The 22,324-nt window shown below is 42.4% G+C and overlaps 1 protein-coding gene and 1 pseudogene across 1 annotated transcript in view; one reads left to right on the plus strand and one right to left on the minus strand.

Annotated features, from left to right (window-relative positions):
• The window catches only part of MAPK1 (mitogen-activated protein kinase 1), a 42,433-nt gene that overhangs the window by 14,872 nt on the left and 5,237 nt on the right, over positions 1–22,324 (plus strand). The window contains exons 4-7 of the mRNA XM_008574799.1: positions 1,628–1,742; positions 2,026–2,157; positions 12,140–12,249; positions 14,530–14,655. Of these exons, the coding sequence (XP_008573021.1) occupies positions 1,628–1,742; positions 2,026–2,157; positions 12,140–12,249; positions 14,530–14,646 (474 nt within the window). The 3' untranslated portion in view covers positions 14,647–14,655. The remainder of the gene's footprint in view (positions 1–1,627; positions 1,743–2,025; positions 2,158–12,139; positions 12,250–14,529; positions 14,656–22,324) is intronic.
• On the minus strand, positions 4,857–5,869 carry LOC103592191 (annotated as a pseudogene).

Genomic DNA, 22,324 nt, shown 5'->3' on the forward strand with positions numbered 1-22,324 from the left:
TTTTTTTTTTTTTTTTTTTTTTTTTTTTTGTCTTTTTGTCTTTTTTCCGTGTCCGGCAACAGATCGCAACCCTCAGTGTTGCCCCCGTACCGGGCCGGGGACCGGCAACGGGATCGCAAGCCTCGGTGTTGCTCCCGCGCCTCGCTCAGCCAGTGAGCGGGAGCTGGTCTGTATGTGGGATCCGAACCCTCGGACGGGAGCGCCGCCGCGCTTCCCAAGCGGCGCACTATCCAGTGCGCCACCGGGCCGGCCCCGAGTTATCTTCTTCATCAGACTTTCATCCACTAGTTTTACCATCCATTGACGATTTTATAACTCTCATTCCTTCTGTATTTTAGTTCTCTCCATTTATTTATTCAGTGGTTTATAATCTGTTCCTACCATTGTGGATTTTGATGCTCAAATTGTCCCTGATTTGGCAGGTAGAAGCTGCTTTTGATATTTCCCCACTAGTATTGGGCACTTCCTTGCTTTCTGGCACTAGATGCTCCAGGCACACATTGCATTTTCCCTGTCCTAGATCTGGAGCAGCCACTTCTCCCTGGAGCCTGGTTCCTTTTAATTATTTATTTTTTGTGTGTTATCAGTATTTCCCTCTATTTAGCTTTGGCCCCAAAGCAAATTATTTTGGATTACAAGAGTTTTAGTAATAATTATTTTCAAATTCACCCTCATTTTATCATAGCTGTACATCTGATCACTGATTCTTGAGTGAAATCTTTTTGGAAAATCAGTTTCCCAGAATTTTAATATTTGACTCAAAAATTTTTTCTCTAGCTATTTCCACATTTCATCATCCATTTATTACTATAAATAACATTTTCTATAAAGTTCAATTCATATTCCTTATCAGTTTCCCAGAATTTTAATATTTGACTCAAAAATTTTTTCTCTAGCTATTTCCACATTTCGTCATCCATTTATTACTATAAATAACATTTTCTATAAAGTTCAATTCATATTCCTTAGAGAAATATCTTTTTTGCACTATTATGATTTAGACAGAATTCTTCCATGACTTAACAGAATTCCTCTGAAAGAAAATTTCTACCCGAAAAATGAATAGAAAAAGAAGGTAAGAGTATTGAAAATAGGAATTGATAAAATATGATGGAATGAGCACACACTTTTTTCTTTAGAGATCAAAGTTTTTCATCCTGACTGTTTGGAAAAATGATTTGCAAAATGGATAAAGATATTCTGGAAGTGTAGCAGTGCCCCTTCTTTTGAGTGGATTTTCAGGTTTCCAGAAATGAGTAAATGGACCACAAATGTCCTAAAGCAATGAATACTACTACTTTTTACTTTTTCTAGCTCCAACTTATAAAAATTTTTAATCTTTCTCAAATCATTTGAAAAAAGGACTGAAGCACACTTCAGAAATTCTGATTTAATAATAATTTAACCTACTTTGAAGAGAGAAATAAAATCAAGTCATCTTGGTTGTTCGGCCTCTAAGAAAGCCAAATTGTAATTTGTTTTTTCATCCTGTCTTCGCATATTTCTGAATTATAGAGTCAAAGGAGAAGTTCAAACTTTTATCAGCTTGCACCTGTATATAGGAAGATCTCACTGTGTCCTGTGACAACAGATATCGTTCTCAGCCTTTTCTCCATTCGTCTTGTAGGGCTATACCAAGTCCATTGATATTTGGTCTGTAGGCTGCATTCTGGCAGAGATGCTCTCCAACAGGCCTATCTTTCCGGGGAAGCATTATCTAGACCAGCTGAACCACATTCTGGGTAAGGTCCCCAAGCACTTTAGGGGCTAGATTTACTCAATTTGCCTGCCCAAAGTTTACATCAAAGTCACTTCATTAAATTAAGAAAAGTTTTGATAACTCTTTAACCTGTGGTAGACATGAGTTTTTAACCTTCCCTGATTTAAAATGTTAAGGACCTTTTTGTAAAATATTTGGTGGTGAGAAGATATTAATTACCAGGATTCATTCTGTGTCATGGCTGGTGGTATATAGTTGCTTTGCCTTGGTCTTGATAATTAACAGTTAACTATTTTATCTGATAGGTATTCTTGGATCCCCATCACAGGAAGACCTGAATTGTATAATAAACTTAAAAGCTAGAAACTATTTGCTTTCTCTTCCACACAAAAATAAGGTGCCATGGAACAGGCTGTTCCCAAATGCTGACTCCAAAGGTAAATATCATTTCATGGATTATTTTTTTCTTAGGATTAGCTTTGTGTGTGTTTGTTTGCTTTGTTACATTGTTAGGTCACTAGCCTGAAAAGTTAGCCTATAGCTCTTGAATAATCATGCCTCATTTAGTACTCACTCTTTTTTGATCTCTTCCTTTTTTATTTGGGAACATTAGCAGTAGAGTAAGGGAATCTGGGATGACTATCTAGTTTTCCACCTTTTGGTTTCTATGCTACCTTTTAATTTGGATTAAGTTCACATTTTTAGGGTTCATAAACTCTTAAGGGCCTGCAAATCAAATTACACCTTTTTATCTTGTCATTTGATAATTTTTAAAGTCTCTGGGTCTTTGAAGAATAATTTACATAGAGTAAAATTCACCCTTTTTAGTTGTGCAGGTCTCTGAGTTTTAACAAATATATACTATCATGTAGCCACCACCGCAGTTGAGATATGGAATATTTCCTTCATCCCCAGAAGTTGCCTTGTGCCCCCTTGTAGTCAGTTCCCTCTCCCAGTCTCTGGCAATCACCGATCTGATTTCTATTCTCATACTTTTGCCTTTTCTAGCATGTCATATTAATGGAATCGTAGAGTACATAGCATTTTATGTCTGGATTCTTCCATTCAGAATAATGCATTTGAGATTTATACAAATCCATGTTGTTGCTTATCTCTGTCTCTGACAAATGGTGCTGGAACAATTTAGACACCCACAAAAAAATAACTAAAAATGGAACTTAAGACATAAATATAAGGCCTAAAACTATAAACTTCAAGAAGAAAACATAGGACAGAATCTTCGTGACCTCATGACCTTAGATTAGGTGAAGATTCTTAGATAAAATACCCATCAAAGAAAAAAGTGATACATTAGATTTTTTTCCTTTGATTTTTTCCTTTGATTTTTTTTGTTTTCCTTAGGTTCACTTTGTTTAATAATTGTATTATCTTTTATTCCCATTTAACATTCTTTAAATATATTAGGTAGCTAGTTTTTAAAACTGTATAGTATAAAACCATGGTAGGCAGAATAATGACTCCCTCCTCACCCCCAAGATGTCCATGTCGTAATCCCCAGAACCTGTGAATATGTTAGGTTACATGGCAAAGGAGATTTACAGTTACAGATACAATTAAGGTTGCTCATCAGGGCTGGCCAGTTAGATCAGCTGGTTAGAGTGCAGACTTATAAACACCAGGGTCTTGGGTACAGATCCTCATACTGACCAGCTACCAAAACAAAAAACAAGGTGCTCATCAGCTAACTTCTAAAACAGAGAGATTATCCTGAATTATCTAGGTGGGCCCAGTGGGCCCTACTTTAAGGACAAGGGTCCTTAAAAGTAGAAGAGGGAGTCTGAATAAGGAACCAGAGAGATGTCACCTTGCCAGCACCTTGGTGGTTTTCCTTCCATATCTTCTCCATTTACATACATATGAATATTTTTCTCTAAAATTTATTTTTAAAAAATAATTATTATAAAAGTTAACATTTTTTGTAAAAATTCAAAAATCATAGGAATACTTAACAAGAATGTGAAATTCTTTTATAATTCTCTAAATGTCACTGTTGATAGAATTGTGTCGACTATCTTTTCATGTCAGTCAGTACATAGATCTGGCTTATAGGTAATGATTTTATAGTATTTTTATGTGTTCTGTTGGAAATTTAGCTTTTTCTAATTTTCATTATTTGTGTGTGTATGCATGCACATTCAGCATACAAGGGGTCTTCAAAAGTTCATGGCAAGTTTTGTATTTTAATTCTAGTTTTTCGTGAACTGTTTGAAGTATATACTTGTGTATATATGTGTATATACATACGTGTATATGTATATTTAACTTAAACAACTTTCTGCGTAGATGTTGAGTTCATTTTATGTATTGACCTGAATCAAATTTAAGAATCACGTGGTTGTTTTGGATTGAGTTTTTTTTTTTGGATATAGGAGAAGGTGTCTTTTTATCCTTGATAGAAAGATAGTATATTATCATTGTAGATTGTCTAGAAGTATAAAAAGAATAGGTAAGAGAATAAGAAATACTCCTAATTATCAGAATCCTAAAATAACCTTTAAACTGTTGTTGTTGCAATGTAATTATATACAATTACCTATTGTTGTAATTATTTAATTATATAATGTATTCTGATTTTAATTTTTAGTTAGAACTTCATATGATGTATGGTACATGTTACTGATTAGATTGACTTGTATACTATATCTCCTAAGCATGTTACTTAAATGTTATTTCCTGAGTCGCTTTTTTAAAGGGGTGCATAAATAACAAAACTGCATAGTTAAGACTTCGTGATAAATAGACCTACTTCTAGGCTCCCCTCCTCTGTTTGTTTCCTCACTCTTTTTTTATAGTCAGTCATGATTTTTTTTTCGTTTTTTTTTTTTTTCCTGTGTAAAAAAAGACCCCAATATCAAGATAAGGAAAGGGATAAGAGGAGACATACCCCTTAGTGTAGAGAAATAGGGGGTGGGAGAAGGATAACCCCCAAAAGGAGGGGGGGTGGGAAGGGAATATCATTAAGGCAGCAAAATATTCTCTGTAAAAAGTTGGAGGAAGCTCCACACCCTCAGAAATAAAGGCAGAGATCGCCTTCTCAGTGGGCTTCTCTCCACTCAAGTGTCCAGAAGAAGGGAAACAGCAGCTTCTCTTCCTTCTATGGCAGGCACGCCATTGCTCACTCCTTATGTAGATAAGAGTGCTTCAGGGCTCGGAAGGCAGAGATTCTCTTGTGTGGGTTAAAAGTCAGCATTTCCAGCAGTAGCTGTGCTCCGGACTCCTCCATCTCGGGCACCACCCACTGCACTGGGCAGGGCCCTGGTGGGGGGAGGCCCCTCGGGGTAGAGACACACCTTGGGACCACTCATCCTCTTGAGGCAGCCCAGTCAGGTCAAAGATTTTGCCCAACTGGTCAGCTTCAGAGTTTCCACAGAAGAGAGGGGGGGAGGCCCCTCGGGGTAGAGACACACCTTGGGACCACTCATCCTCTTGAGGCAGCCCAATCAGGTCAAAGATTTTGCCCAACTGGTCAGCTTCAGAGTTTCCACAGAAGAGAGGCTTTCAACAAAACATCTCTGCAAAGATACAGCCAACGCTCCGCATGTCCGCAGGTGTTGTGTATGTAGACTGCAGAAGAACTTCAGGAGCTCGGTACCAGAGTGTAACAACCACGGGTGTGAGTGCCATCTGGTAGCTGTAGATTCTGGCCAGGCCAAAGTCAGCCAGCTTGACTGTCTCACCACTTGTCACCAGAATGTTCTCTGGCTTCAGGTCCCGATGAACGATGCAGTTGGCATGAAGGAAATCTAGACCTCTTAGAAACTGGCGCATCAGATCCTTGATGGTCTCCACCGGCAAGCCTGGTGGGGATGCCTTGTCCAGATATGTCCTTAGGTCTTGGTCCAAATGCTCAAATACCAGGGTCACCTTAATCTCCCAGTCAGTTCGGGACGTGGCACAGACGTCCATCACCCTGACAACACTGGGATGCTCAAAATCCTCCAGCCACCTCAGCAAGGCCACTTCACGAACTGTGCTGATGAGAAGGTCCCCTCCAGCTCCTCCTCCATTGGGGACTCATACACTCTTGAGGGCCACAAAGTGGCCTCTGTGGGGATCATGGGCCTTGTATACCATCCCATAGGCACCGACGCCAATTTCAGCCACTGGCTCATATCAAGAGGTAGGCATTCTCAGATCAGGGGAGACCCTCACACCAGGCCAGGAGCTGCGGGGGCAGGCCGTTATCGGGGCCCCGGAGCCGGTTAGGGCGGCGCCATACACCCAGCCTCGGTCCCAGGCAGCTGGACGCTATGGGTCTGACCATAGACACAGGCTGCAGGCTAGAGAGGCCGCCTCACCCCCACCCTCACCATGTGACCAGCTGCTACTAGTCAGTCATGATTTATATCAAATTATTTCTGAGTCTTTTTTAGCTTATTTTTCTTAGGTTAAGGTCATGAACTTTGAGGTTGGTTTATTCAGATAATAAGTAACACCACTAGGGGCTGGCCAGTTAGCTCAGTTGGTTAGAGAACAGTCTTATAACTCCAAGGTAACATGTTCGGATCCCCATACTGGCGAGCTGCCAAAAAAACAGTAATAATAATTAAGACCACTAAAATCCCAGAAGTTAATTTTGAAATGTAGGTTTTGGGTGAATATAATGAAGAAGTGGGGAAGAGGTATAAATAGAATAAAGACCATGAAGAAGTGAGAGTTGGTGGTGCTGGGGTGAACAGTTGGCGGTGCGGGGGTGAACAAGAGCACCTTGTGTTAGGAGCACAGTCTTTGCAGCCAGACCCTCCTGGGTTCAATACACAGCCCAGCCGTTGACTATCTGTGTGACTGTTAGACAAACTACTTAACTCTCTGGGCCTCAGTTTTCTCATTTATAAGTTAAGGTTAGTAATACTACCTGCATCATAGGATTGTGTGAATATTCATACTGTACTATATAGAATGTTCATACAGTATACTATAGTAGTATACTGGCATTTGTAGGTCTAGATTCTTAGAGATCTTTCCATATCTGTAGTTATAAAAAGTGGCTACATACTGTTTTCTTATAGAGATGAACCATAAGCGTCTTCAACCAGTCTCATGTTGGACATTGATGTTCACATGAGTTATCTGTTGCTGTATAACAAACCGCTCCAAAGCTCAGGTACTTGAAATAACAACCATGTATTTGTTCATGAGTTCATGAGTAGCTGGGTGGGTCTGCTGAGCCCACCTGGGATCAGTCATACACTGTAGTCTGGCTCCCTTCAAGCAGGGTGGTCCGAGGTGGCCTCACCACATCTTGTAGTTGGTTCTCGTCCTTGAAGTCGCCTCTCATCCTGCAGTAGACTAGACTGGATTTCTTCTCATGATGGCAGAAATATTCCAAAAGAGCAAGAGCAGAAGCTGCAAGGTCTCTTGAGACCATGTTGCAGAACAGTAACGCTTCTGCCACATTCTATGAGTCAAAACAAATCACAGTCAATACAGATTGAAGTGGTGAGGAAATAAATCCACCCATTGATGCGAGGAACTGCAAATAATTTGTGCCATATTTAACCAGCCACTGAGTTGTTTCTAGTTTTTAATTATAACATACATAAAATCGTTTATTTAGTAAATAGATTTAAGTGTCCTGTGCCATCAAGGCTTCTAAGGCCCTGGGAATAGAACCAGCAGTAAGAAAGGTTAAGAACCTATGTAAGGATGGCCGGTGCGCTCACTGGCTGAGCGAGGTGCGGCCAGTCACAAAAAAGACAAAAAACAAAAAAACAAAAAAACCTGCCTGCAAGGCATTGATAGTCTACATTTATATGAAAATGACATAAGGAAATGAATGGAAGCCCTAGGGAACTCGAGAGATAAAAGCTCCAGTGTTTCAGGGGGCCAGCCTGTGGCTCACTTGGGAGAGTATGGTGCTGATAACACCAGGGCCACGGGTTCGGATCCCTATATAGGGATGGCCAGTTGGCTCACTTGGAGAGCGTGATGCTGACAACACCAAGTCAAGGGTTGAGATCCCCTTACTGGTCATCTTTGAGGAAAAAAAAAAAAAAAGCTCCAGTGTTTCAGGTTGAAAGTTTGAAAGTCTAGTAATGGGAGCTCACAGAAAAGGAAATGGAAATGTCTCTTAAATACAAGAGACAGTACTCATTTTTACTCCTTATACGAGATATAAACATTGAAAGGTCAGTAATTCCTTTTTTTAAAAAAACCCTATTCAGGGCCGGCCCGGTGGCACACTGGATAGTGCACCGCTTGGGAAGCGTGGCGGCGCTCCCGCCCGAGGGTTTGGATCCCACATGCAGACCGGTTCCCGCTCACTGGCTGAGCGAGGCACGGGAGCAACGCCGAGGGCTGCGATCCCGTTGCCGGTCCCCGGTCCGGTACGGGGGCAACACTGAGGGTTGTGATCCGTTGCCGGACACGGAAAAAAGACAAAAAGACAAAAAAAAAAAACCCTATTCATCATAGTAGCAGACATCAAAAAGTTTGATAACCCACTGTGTGGTCAAGGCTGTGAGGAAAAGGATTTTCTCAGAGGCAGCTGGTGGATTGTATATTTGTTAAGCCTCTGTAGAGGGCAATTTGGCAATTCTGTCACGTGTCTGTTGTTCCAGAAATTCTGGATCTGGAACTTTTGGGTCTGCCAACCAAAAGGTGGGGAATGGCATTTAATTTGTTTTTCTTTAATTAAGAGTGAGATTGTTTTTTCACATTTGTTGGAAATTTTTGATTGCTGAATCCCTTGAACCAGTAGTATTGTAGATTTTTCTTCAAAGGAGGCTTAGCTTAGGATTCTCTCCAAAATGACTCCAGTGAGGGGGCAGAAATGATTGTTATTCAGCAGATGGTACTGGGTTACTTGAATAGCTTTTTGGAAGAAAATCAGTTTAAATCATTACTCACATCAAAATGAATCCCCAAAGAATTGATGATTAAATACTTTTTAAAAAATCATACCGTTAAAAACTAACAATATTTATAGTATTCATTATTTTTCTGATCTCTGCATGGAGAAAGACTTTCTTCTTAAGCTTTAAAAACAAACCAAGAAAACAAACATGAAGGAAAGAAATAGAGTTGATCACATAAAAGTTTAAAACTTAAAAAAAATTAGATCAGGTGTGGATAATAGATCTAACATGTTCTAAAATGAATAATATTGAAAAGATCCCTATCTTACCCATTATGTAAAACGCAGCACAGCACATTGGTTAGGCCTCTGTTCTCTGGAGTTCAAACTGGAGCTCCACCACTTGGAGACTTTGACTTTGGACAAGTTATTTAACCTCTTTGTTTCATAATTTCCTCATCTCGAAATTGGTGCAAATTGCAGTTCTCACCTCATACAGTAATTAAGAAGGTTAAGTGAATTATTAGTTATTAATGTTAGATTAATATTAGTCGGGTGGCCTGTCCCAGGGTCTGAGCTAGACCAGAAAGAAAAAAGGTTGTTGGATCTGAAGAAAGGGTAGGAGTCAAGTTACTGAGTACTCTGAAGTTAAAGAGAAGGTGTGGGATTCTGGGAGGGCACCAGAGAGAGTCAGGGATTGTGGTCAGAGGTAATCTCAGCCTTGAAGGGACAACCAGTGTTTTAGGGGAAATAAAACCTCTATCCAAGTAAGCATACACACAGGCAGCCATGATTCATGCCATCTGATGGGTGCCAGTGATTGCTGTGTGGTGTGGGAAGGGGGAAGCCAGGCACTCCGACAGTGGCATCAGCACCTGCCAGCTGCTTCCCGTTTTTCTCTTTTTCTCCTTCTGTAGCCGTGAATAAGCAGAAATAGCACTTGCAGTAAAAGGAGGCTGAAAGATCCAGCTATTTTTCAAGTAGAAGATGGAGAAAAGCTATCTTCTTCTGAGATTTTTGCCTAGAAGTTTAAGGACCTAGAATTTAACTTGAAGGAACTAACAGATCTGTTTTAGAAATGCTTAAGCTGCAAAACATTCAGTTGCCTTGAAGTTCTTCCCTACTTAATACCAGCAAGTTTGGGCTGAGGGGCGTATTCCCCATGGTTGAGAAATAATGCTGTGAGGGTTGGCCCGTTAGCTTATTTTGTTAGAGCACAGTGTTATAACAATAAGGTCAAGGGTTCAGATCCCCCTATGAGCCACCTCCAAAAAAATAAATAAAGAATGCTGTGAGAATCTGACTGTGGTCAAGTCCTCCTGGTTAAGAACCTAGCACAGATGGTGTCTAACTGGGACAAAAAGACAAATGACTTTTAATCTCTTCTCAGGAAAGTCCTTGGGAAAATGTCTGTGAATTCTTAGTGGGGAGAGTGGTCAGCAGGAAGTAAGGTGGGTTTTATTACCTATGTCATAGACAACAGGAATCTAAAACTCAGCAGGGCTTATGTGTCTTGTGCACACCTCTACCAAGTATTCTTTGGAACTAGGATTTTAGCCAAGGTGCCTGAATTCTTGACCATCATACTACATTGTCCTGACCCTTGAGGGACACCCCCTAAACCTAGCCCATTTGTGGGTATAGACCCAGTGTTGTGGCTGCAGGCACAGACACCCCTTCTGCTACCCAGACTCTGCTTTGGTCAAGGCCAAACCTGTCTAGATTCTCTGCTCCAAAAAGTTCTCTAGCATATAAAACAAAATGTCATTATTCCGTAATTTCCTAAAGTACACTTGTGAGTATGTATTGAAAAGATTATAGACAGAAGCACAAATAAGTTTGAAATGTATTACTTGTAAAAATTCATTGTCTGTGCTTTTTTTTTTTAAAGTACTATATATATTGTTTATGAGAAAAGGTCCTTGTCATGTGGAATTTCTCATGCCCAATGTGTGGTTTACCACATTTATTATCTCCTATTGTCCTGAAGATCAGGGGTTGGCCTCATGATGGCATGCAACATGGGAAGTCAAAAGCAGGAGCCAGAACTAAGCATGTACATACATGAACATGAACAGACACACACACGTGCGCGTCCTTTCAGTGACCTCAGGCAGCAAGGTACCTCCCAGCCTTCACCTACCTAGCACACAAGCAGTCACTTCAGAAAGTTTACTGGCCTGCACTCATTTGTTGAACACCATGTTTTAGTAAATGATTAAAACTTATTTCTTCAAAGTACTAAGCTAGAAGTGATTACTTAAACTGATCATGCATATTAAATTGTACCAAATTTTACATTTAGGTTATTAGATGATCTTTTACCATTTTGCTCTTAGGACTTAATAGCACGTGCTAATTTGTAGATGGATGAGATTGATATTGCCACCTACAAGTAACGTAATAAGAAATCACTGTATGAAAAAGGGCTTCATAATGCAGATGCCAGTGTTTTTGTTTTTGTTTTTGTGTCATTGCATTCGCTGAAAATTGGTGTTCTTTATTATTGGCTAGTAGTTTTTCAGACTTGCAGTAGGTTTTTAGACTTGTTCCTTGGAGGCTTGGATTTTTCAGGGGTGCTTCAACAGCTGTAAGCTAGGACCAAAGGAAGGGATGGGGTAGCTCCTTTCTTATCTATGCTGTATCTTGAAGCTCCTCTTACAATTTATTTTGAAGAAAGAACCTGCTACTTAAATTAAAAATCACTGGTCTGAGCACCATTAAATAAGAGATATAAAATATTATTAAAACAAATATTATTTACTACCTCTTATACCAGAATAATAATGTATTTTCTAGCGTGTATTCTTTCTCATTGACTCCTATTCCTGCTACTAAATATTAGAAGTATTTCATCACATTTCCCTTAACCCTTGTCCAGCTACTGTTTGTTAGGCCCTTTGACTATCCCTCATGGTTTGAGGTGGTGCCTGGACATTAGCTATAGAGGCCAGCAGGGTAAGCTGCTCATTCACTCTCCCTTTGTCATGTTCTGTTGATTTTGTGCTTGCTCCTACTGCTGCACTCCTGACATGAAAGAAATGCTCAGCTGTTGACTACTGGCCAGGTCCAGAGAGTACTTTTAGCTCGGGCCTTGCAGAAAGACTCAAAGCTGCAGAGTAGGCCGTGGGTGGGGGAGTGGAGATGGTTACACATGACCCAACCAGGACCTGAAAGACTATTTTCTTCTGTGACCTTATAGGTCTTTTCTTATGTTGAGAGACAAATTGACCATTGCAAAAATGACTTTGGAGTTGATCTGAGAAAAGTTTTTGCTTTTGATACCTGCAAAGCAAAGTAATGATTTAGGAAAAGTCCAGGTTTTGTAGGTAGACCTGGGTTTGAATCCTGGTCTCCACTTGTAGCCTTTGGCTGATCACTTCACCTTTCTAAGTGTTGAGGTCTTTGATTGTCAGATGGTCGGTACCTGCATCACACGGTCTCAAGAGACAGAGATATTACAGGCACTCTGCTGGCTACTCCCCCCGTGGTGATTTTTAGTTCAATTGCTTTGTGGGTCAGTTTACTTAAATAGGAAATGGAAAGTATTTTGGTGACTACTCCTTCTGCTTCTCACCACTGCAAAACCCTTCTCTTTGTAGCTCTGGACCTACTGGACAAAATGTTGACATTCAACCCTCACAAAAGGATTGAAGTAGAACAGGCTCTTGCCCATCCATATCTGGAGCAGTATTATGACCCAAGTGATGAGGTAAGAGTCCATGCTCTGGCCCACCCATGCCCTGCTTAGATTGTCCTCAGCGGTACGTGGTGCCATTACCTGGTCCTCTCAACATACCCACCTCCTCTGCCTTGAGGATGAGTGCTGTGGGGCTTGATACCCTTCCCCCCAAACCCCTTCTGTCTACCTCAGATTTCCTCCAGGCCCCCTGCAGCAGATGAGGGCCAGGGAAATGCATGGGTGAAAAGGAACAGCTAGGCCGGCCCGTGGCTCACTCGGTAGAGTGCGGTGCTGATAACACCAAGGCCACGGGTTCGGATCCTATATAGGGATGGCCGGTTTGCTCACTGGCTGAGCGTGGTGCTGACAACACCAAGCCAAGGGTTGAGATCCCCTTACCGGTCATCTTTTAAAAAAAAAAAAAGAAAGAAAAGGAACAGCTGCACCAGTATGGAGCACAGAGAGGGCAGGGGTTAAGGCTGGAGACAGTTGTCGTGGTCTGTGACAGAAAGAGACACCTGAACTAATGTGCTGGCCCTGAGGAGGTGGGTGGCCTGCTGGTCAGGGCAGTACAGAGAGTGAGGAGAAGTCAGCCTGGATGGTTCCCACCATGGCTTGGCAACTGCATGTGTGGTGTGCCGTTCCCTGGAGATGGGGACACAAGAGACTGTTGTGGTAAGAAATGATGAGGTCAGAGCAGGGTGGACGTCCAAGTAAAGATACCGCATGTCCTGTTCTCTCTCAGACAGTCCCAGTGCCTTGGTTCCCTGGTTCTTCTGCGGGTTCAGTTTTAACTTTATTCTCTGGATGATAACAGAAATGTAATATGAGCCAAAAGTCTTGATTGTTCTAGTTGAGCCTCATATGCATAGAGAATAAAGCCTTCACACTCCTATCTTTAGAAGGGAGAGAAGCAAGTTTTGTGTGTTAAAATGAAAGGGGAACATGGAAAGAGAAAAGAAAAATTAACTACCAGAGGTAAAAGTTGATAAAGAGAAAGAAGATAGACATGAAAAAGAGGAAGTATTTCTTAATTAGCTTCTCCTGCCACACACACATCCTCCTTCTCCCCAGAAACAATTGAATCAGCTTGTAGAGATACCTACAATGTAGTCAGTAACATGGGAATAAGTGGGAATACAGGTTTGGGCCTTTTCCCAGCCTGTGAGCTGGAGATTTCCTAAGCCTCCGAGTGTGTCCTAATCAACGAGCTAGGGTGGTGTATGATGTCTGCAGGACACCTAGCATGATCCCAAACGTATGGCCATCCTTCAGGGAGGACTACTTGTTCTTCCCTTACAGATGTGAATCCTTTATCCTCTTTCAAGTGGCCAAAGTGTAGAGTGTAGTTTGGGGTCTGTGCTAATGGCCTCGTGTGAGGATTACATGAGTGAGATCTGGGGATCTAGGCACCCCCTGATTGACAACTGGTATCATCATCAGCTTAGTTCTGCAACATTGCATTAGTTTGGGCATTTAAAAATCAAAATGTAATATTAATTTGATTTATGTCATTGTCATTGAGTGTACAGTTTATATTTTACTTATGTAACTTTATGATTATTTACAGAGTTTAGTAAAAAATAAAAAATGAAAACTTGCAGGAAAATTCAAGGAAGATCACTTTGTAATTTTGTAACAGTTACTATTAAAATTTGGGAGTATGTCCTTCCCAGTCTTAAATTCCTATATCTAAATTTTAAAAATAAAGTACGGTTCATCCTCTTTAACAAAAACATGGGCATTTTTGCATGATATTAATCTTCCTTGTGGCTTCTGTATTTATTATTTATTTATACAGCTGGCTAATACCAGTATCAAACCCTGAACCTTGGTGTCATCAGCACCACGCTCTAACCAACTGAGCTAATGGGCCAGCCCATTTTTAACAGCTCTGTAATATTTCTTTATATAATGATACTGTAATTTATTTAATCAAATGCATTTATTTTAGTACCACAAGTCTGGTTGTATAAACATACCACCACCCCTGAAATAGCACATCTCTGTTATCGCAACATTGAATGCCTTAAAACATTTGGTAATTGTTCTGGTATTTGTGATAAGTTTAGAAGAACACTCACAAAGGATTCGCTGCTCTCAGTCCATTTATTAAGTGCTTATGAGAAGGATGCTTTCAGGAGTGTGGGCACAAATGTATAGATGCTTTTCAGAGCTCTTGGCTTTCATAATACATCAGTTCTGTTGGATAAGTTTCAGAATCTAAGCCATAGTCATTCTATGAGTCAGTAAATTACTGCCTTAACTGTAACAACTTTTGACTATTAAATATTTTGTTTTCTCTTAAAGCCCATCGCTGAAGCACCATTCAAGTTTGACATGGAATTGGATGACTTGCCTAAGGAAAAGCTCAAAGAACTCATTTTTGAAGAGACTGCTAGATTCCAGCCAGGATACAGATCTTAAATTTGTCAGGTACCTGGAGCTTTAACCATACAATTAACCCTAGCAAGGGAGAAAGAATATAAATTAAATGTAATTAAAAGGAAAAAAAAATCATGTATTCCTTTTTAGTTGAATATAACTTTTATACTGATTGCTTCATGATTTAAAACTGTAGAAATTAGACTTTCACCATTTTTCAAAAGATAGACTTGGAATTCTTTAATTTCTGGCAATTTATTTTGACCTATAGATTACAATGACATGAAGTTGATGTGAAATTAAAGTGGCAGTTTTTAGAATAATAGCTGTACTGAGACTTTGTTGTTTAGACAGAGAGGGACTTACTAAGAATTGAGAACACAGAATTGTATTCAGTAAATATCATGAGTTAAGTGATAGCAAGTCAGGACAGAGAAACACTGATAGAATTGAAGGAGAATTAAGCCAAGAGGAGTACTAGGAAGACAATGAGTGCAAGAGGGAAAATCACAGAAGACTATACCAAGGAAATAAACCAAGAAAGGAGAGAGAAGAAGGTACATCCATAGAGGATGTAGGTGTCTCAGTTGGGACACAGGTTTTTATAACTTGACTTTGTTTTAGAAGAATTTGTACTACCGATATGTGTGTAAAGAGGGTATTTAACTCTTGTGCTTGTTATGTGGATGTAGAATGTGGATGTCAGGGTTCACTGCTCTTCAAGGAGAGGAACCAGCTTTCTATACAGAGGAATAGCTGTGTGTTCACAGTGGCAGTCTGATCTTTTGAGCACTCCCCTTTGTCTTTAGAATATGTCCCTCAAGTAGGTCTGTTATTTTGTATTTTTTTCCAAGCTCCTTTTTGAAAGGTATTTTCTTTAATTGAGAATTTAAAATATTAGATGGCATGGGACATCAAAAAATAATAGTAATAATTTAGAAAGTTACTTATATTCTTTTAGGAATTTCCCCCTTTTTATTAGAAACTAGAAGTCCCTCTTTTCTTTACTCAAGAATAGTAAGTGTGATTATTTGGAAACTGATTGTTCACATTATGGATTGTTCATATTTTGGTTCACATCTTTTCCTTGCTGCTTGTCTTTGGACAGTTTTACAATACATAAGCATCTCTCTGAAAAGGGTTCACTTCAGGACTCCCTTCCTCCCATGGAAGGCAGAGCCACCAGTTAAATAAATCCAATTTGTGATTAGAGTTATAGAGTCCTCTGAACCTTCCTCCTCTGATGAGACAGATAGAAAAGAAGTGGAAATACAGTGCTTACCACTTCAGAAGCTCCTAGCAGGAACCTGGTTCTACAATTGATGCCTCATACAAGGGGCGCAAACACTGTCCTCAGTTCAGACCAGGGAGTATGGGCAAGCAAAGCTGGGAAAAACTTCATCAGAGAGGCATGACCTAGGCTGGCCCATCAGAGCGATTTACATGGGCCTGCTCAGAAGCTGCATGAACTTATTAGGTCATAAAGGATGGTGGGTAACGTGGCTATACTCATCCTAGTAGATTTTTAAAAATTAACATACAAAAACAAAAGTGCATTATCTTGGTTTTAGAGAATGCATGGAAGAGGAGAGAGAATAGGGCTTGTGTTGGAACTCTGCAGAAATGAGCAAGGAAGTAAGGAATTGTGAGCCAGGGCTGAAGCATTTGCTGAGGAAATGCTTTGGACAGAACCAGAATGGAAGGGGCTGGAGGTGTCTTTCAGCATCAGCAGGCAGCAGTGGCTTGTGGAGAGTGTAAACAAGTGGCCAAGGTGGTATCGAGGTTGTATTGGAACAGGAGGCTACCGGGTGGGATTTTGGAATAGTGGTTTCTGCAGGTGTGCTCATTTGGGTGTTTCTGTTAGCTAGATCCCTTCTCCATTCCATCCCGTCCTGTCCTTTTTATTATCATATGTTGGGGTCTTGAGATAATAGCTCAGGCTGAGAGGTGGTCCCTGGTTGACTCTGTCAATCAGTGTCCAGGCTGGAAAGCAGAAGCTGCTTCTAGGTTTTTCAAACAGAAGGCACATAATTGATTAGAGGGTGTTAGAAGGGCAAGAGAGCAAAAAGGGGGAGGTGGAATTACCTACAGATTGGTCACTGGTAAGCTGTCCCCAATCTCCAGCTTAAGGAGAAGGGAAAGTGGTGTTAGCCAGGGTCTTTGATCAAGTGAGGGTGCTGGAGAACAACTGTAACTGTAGCTATCAGAGCCACCACTATCACTGAGGAGAAGGAGGAAAGATCAGGAACCCATACTGACAGTGATTCGGGGAGAACTTGGGGGCCCGAAGCCTCTATCACCATCCAGTGCCTCTAAAACCTAACAACCCGCCTTCCTCCTGAAAAGCTTCCTGGAGCCACTGCAGATGTCATTAGTGGCTGAAAAAGGAAGGAAGCATGACTTTTCCTATCACTTCCCACCACTGGCAGGATCTAACCCAAAGCCAGCTGCCAAGGAAGCCCTGTGTTGCAGTTTGCAGGCTTCCAACACCCTGTCACTAAGAACAAAGACCAAGGAAGGAGCCAAGAACAGACATGGTTGGCACAACCAGTAGAGAGCCCCGAAAGCCAGGTGGCACTAATAGTTTGGAGGATGGAAAAAGATGCTTTCAGAAATCTGGCATCAGAGCAGAGGAGTTTGAATGCGGGAAGATTTTGTGTGAGATCAGCTAAAACCAAATCTGTGATCTTCCATACTAAAGGGGCTGTAGCCTTGAAGTAAGGCAGTGGTGGTGAGAAGCAGTGAATTCAGAAGGAAAGGCAAAATCTGAAAGACTACAAATTTTCTAAATCTAGCAGCTGGAGGGGAACGGATATGCTGGCACTGTGAGGCCCTTGCTTAGTCCGCTGTTGACTCCAGACGCATCATAAAACACAAACTCTCAAACAAAGTGAGGTGTTGAGGAAGCACATGCTTACAGGACATGAGGTGGACTGTTACAAACAAGCCCTTGAGGAAGTGTCTGCCTGAGAAAGAAATCGGTATTAGCAGAGGGACCGAGGGACACAGAGTCTAGTGAGAGTTGCATTCTTCTATCCTGTCATACTACACGAGTGTGATCATCTGCTGAAGAATGTGCTATATACAGTAATTGCATCATCACTCACTGACAGAAAGTTGGGCCCCAGGATCTGACCGTTTTCACACCTTGAGTCCCCAGGGAGCTTCGTTCCTGGCTCTTCCATTAGGTGCTCACACTGGAGGGTTTGTCTCTGTTTCCCAAGAGTCGCTCTCCCTTCATGAGGCTCCAGGACACACTCTCCTGCTGTCTGCACAAGGTCCAATTGACTAGACCTGGGTCAGCGCACCACCTGGTTTTGTAAATACAGCTGTATTGCACACAGCCTCGCATGCGCCCATGGGTGTCTGTGGGCACTTTTGTTCTGCAGCAGCTGAGTGATGTAGTCATGGCAGAGACCCGACTGGACAAGGTCCAATTGACTAGACCTGGGTCAGCGCACCACCTGGTTTTGTAAATACAGCTGTATCTGCACACAGCCTCGCATGCGCCCATGGGTGTCTGTGGGCACTTTTGTTCTGCAGCAGCTGAGTGATGTAGTCATGGCAGAGACCCGACTGACCTACAAGGAGGCCTGAGATGTTTACTCTCCAGCCCTTTATAGAACAAGTTTGCCCACCCCCTGTCCTAGAAGATTAAGCTGAGCAACTTCCGTTGCTTTTCTTCCTTCACAGTTCCTTTCATGGGTCATTTTCCTTAAGCCACTTGGTGCCTCTGGTTTTTTCCCATTTTCTTCCTTGCTTCAGTTCAGACATGTTGTCTATTTAGTCTGTGCTAGATACTGCATTAGACATTAGTAAAGAAACAAGACCTTAACATGTCCTCAAAGAAGCACCCAGTCTAGTAGGGGACAGAGACACACAAACAGAACAATTGTGCACATTTTTAGTGTAAAAGATCATCTGGGGTTGACAGAATGATCAGTGTTTTATCATTTATTTTATCAGCATTGAACATTTCCTAGTGCCTGGTAGGAAGGAAACAAAGATGAATAAGAGCCAGTCTTTGCTTTCCAGCAGCTTGATAGCAGGAAACAGGTAAACAGCAAGGAGTGTGCTCGTACAGTAGAACTAGAGGTGCTGTACCAGAGGTGGGTGCTGGCAGAGCAGGCCCAAAAGAGTAAGGCAGAGCATCACAGAGCATGGAGATGACTTGGAGACAGCCAAGCTCAAGCTGAATCCTGATGTCACAGCCTCTTTCCTGGTGGGGAAGGGAGCACAGTGGTGCTGAACCAGAAAGGCACAGGTAGGGCTGGGTAGGAAGCAGCGCAGAGAGAGAGGCTGAGCCAGGACTGTAGCCTTACAGAGGAGCCCGGCTTTCCACCACAGGTAGCTGCTGGTCCTGAAGCTCAGGTGAGTCTGGAGGCAGTATGGGTGTAGGAGGAGCTCAGAGAGCAGGGGCCTGTGAGACGACTGGCTAGCCATTGGAGAGAAGAGCAGCACATTGGGCACAGGAGAGCAAGACAGAGGCCAGAGGCAAGGGTGCTTCTGGGGCCACAGGATATGGTTGCTGACTGAAGGCCTCCTGGAATCTGTGTTAGAAATGGGTAGGGCCGGCCCGGTGGCGCACTGCTACAGTGCGCCGCTTGGGAAGCGCGGCGGCGCTCCCGCCGAGGGTTCAGATCCCACATACAGACCGGCCGCTCACTGGCTGAGCGAGGAGCGGGGGCAACACCGAGGGTTGCGATCCCGTTGCCGGTCCCGGTCCGGTACGGGCGCGACACTGAGGGTTGCGATCCGTTGCCGGGCACGAAAAAAGACAAAAAAAAAAAAGAAATGGGTAGAGGTCCCTGCCAGGGTCCACCCCAATTCTTAGTGTCCAGGCATGGCAAGGATGGTCGCCTCTGTGTTTCGTTCATTTGCTCCAGGTACAAAGATCCTCAGTATGTGCTTATAACCTGATTTTTTTCCCCAACATTCATTTAATGATGATTTTCATCTATTCTGAACAGTTGAAAGAATTTTAAAGTAGACACCTGTGTTTTACCATCTAGATTTCTACAATTAACATTTTACTTTACTTGTTTTCTGACATATCTGTCCATCTATCCATCAGTCTTTCTTATTTTTTCATACATTTCAAAGGAATTGGCCAACATCTAGACTGACTTATAATTTAGTCATCTAGAATATAAAAATGAACCCAGAAGAAGGTGGGGCTAGGAGCATTTATTATGCTACAGGCCAGGTTCTTTCATAAACATTTCATTTTGATGATCACAACAGCATTCTCTGAAGTCAGTGCACATCCAGTGTTTATAAGAAAACTGGAGACAGGAGTGTTTAAGCATTTTGCTCAAGATTGTACCTCAGTGGCAAAACTAAGCAGAGAATCCAGGTATTTTAGACCTAGAAGGCCATTTTCTCATGATCTCTCCACACTGCCTCTGACTAGCCTTGCTCCTTAGGAAAGGTCTCAGGACTCATTCACAACCCAAAGGAGCATTGTTCCTGACTTCCCAGCCTGCAAACCTGAGATCAGGAGCTACAAATCAGAGAGCCTGGGGGGTGAAGGTGGAACAGCAGGAAGGAACTGAAAATCACACACATGGGAGCATAGAGCACAGCCAGGGGGACCCTTTGGTAGAGAAGGCTGTCAAGTGACCCCTGCTTGCTGAGACCCTGGTTTTAGTGATGACTATAGTGGTGGCCCTGAGAGGTCTTAAAGGGTTAAAGTATGTTCTTTTTTTTTTTAAAGATGACTGGTAAGGGGATCTTAACCCTAGACTTGGTGTTGTCAGCACCACACTCTCCCAAGTGAGCTAATGTGCCATCCCTATATAGGGATCTGAACCCACGGCCTTGGTGTCATCAGCACCATACTCTCCCAAGTGAGCCACAGGCCAGCCCAAAAAGTATGTTCATTCTGTCTTGCTTAAGGGGGTCAGTTTTAGAAATGTTTCCACTGACAGGTTAAAAAGGTATACGTGGTCAATACCTTGGGACAAGCCTCTTTCTTACCCAGACCGTCTCTTTAGTCCCCTGCCCCATGGCTGGGAAAGGTGGAAGTAGGTACTTACTTGCCTTTCTTCCTTATCTGCCTGTTTGTGAATTCTCTCAGGTGGATTGACCACTCAGATTAATCTCCAAGTGGATTAACCTCATTTCCCTTTGGTTTCCTTGAAGATAAAAGCATTTTAGGGCAGCTTTAACTTCCCACCAGCCAATAGGTCTGGCTGCAGTTCACACTGGCGTACCTCTAGGTGATGGCGGCCACTTGCCCTCTCGGCCCATCTCCGCTTCCACAGTTGGGCTGTAATGCCCATCCTTCCCACACTGACTCTTGTGTGGCAGATGAAAACCAGCTCTGAAAGTGCTTTGTGAAATGTCTAAGTGATATTCTGCTAGACTTTCATGCTGGCAAATATTTCACACCAATAAGGGTCTCCAAAGGGAAGAGTCAATTTTGTTTATGTTATGAGACACTTGGCCACCCCACCAGCCATTTCAGCCGGCTTCCTCAGAACCACGGAACACAGGACATGATTTGAGTGACAGAGTTTTCACTTCTCCCAAGGCTGGTACAAAATGAATAGATGCCTAGGAGTGAAGTTAATGCATTGCATACAGAGGGTAACTTGGGGCAGTGGTTCTCCAAGTGTAGTCTATCTGTGCCCACCCCCAGCAATCTGTTTTGACAAGCCCTCCAAGGTCTTCAGATGCTCAAGTTTGAGAACCACTAGCCTATAAATGGTTTGAGTAGATTTGGTTTGGAATATATAGTTTCTTCGAGTAAAAATAGAGGCGTTAGGAAAACGAAGGGAAGCATGCTGCTTGTGCTTTTCTAGTGTGATGCCCCTGTTGGGCCTCTTACAGACCTCATGTGCACACCCTGGAGAGCAGGCAGACCTTGGCCACATGTAGAAAATGAGTGAAGGCTGTCGGCTGCCTGCTGCCTTTCAGAGCACTGTCTTGGAGGCCTGGTGGGAAAATAGCTGACAGATCACCTTTGACCTGGGTGATCAGTACCATCTGCAGCCAACCTACTGCTCCTCGCCTTTCCAGAATCCCAGTCTGCCACCCTCACACTTCCAAACCAGGACTTTGTTTTGCTCTCTGTCAGAGAAAACTTGAGCATTATTTTTTTCCCCACTCTTCCAGCCCTTAAGGATAGAACCGGCAGATGGAAAGCCGCTGGCACCAAAGACATGATGCCAAGGGGGCCGAGCCCTTTCCTTCTGCCTCCGTACATAATGGGGAGCAGGACCCCATCCCCAGTCACCAAGAAAAGGAGGATTTGAGCATTATTAACAATACACATTCCACTGCATGTGCAGTTGACTTTGTCCTACCTGGTCATCCAGAGAGAAATACTTGCTAAAAATAGGAGGAGGCAGAGGATTTTTTTGCATAGAGATGTATTATTTTACAAAGACCCTTAAATACTAGTTTTGACCATTGGAGTGCTATATGTCATTGGTTAATAGTGGGCATTTGGGGAACACTGAAGCCAACCTGTCTGCGAGTGTCAGTGTGCGTGTGTGCCTGTGTGTGTCTTCCCTGTGAGGCTTATAGAAACAACCTCTGAGAACTGGCTGGGAAGAGGTGCCTGTGAAGTGAGGGCAGAGCCTGGACCCTTCAGAACTGCCGTGTGTCATAACGTGCACCTGTGTGTCCAAGTGAGATGGCCTTTTTGAAGTTTTTCCCCCTGTGCTTTTTTTTTTTTTTTTTTTTGTTTTTTTCCGTGTCCGGCAACGGATCG

The sequence above is a fragment of the Galeopterus variegatus genome, unplaced genomic scaffold, assembly GCF_000696425.1.
Source record: "Galeopterus variegatus unplaced genomic scaffold, G_variegatus-3.0.2 Scaffold1109, whole genome shotgun sequence".
NCBI lineage: Eukaryota > Metazoa > Chordata > Mammalia > Dermoptera > Cynocephalidae > Galeopterus > Galeopterus variegatus.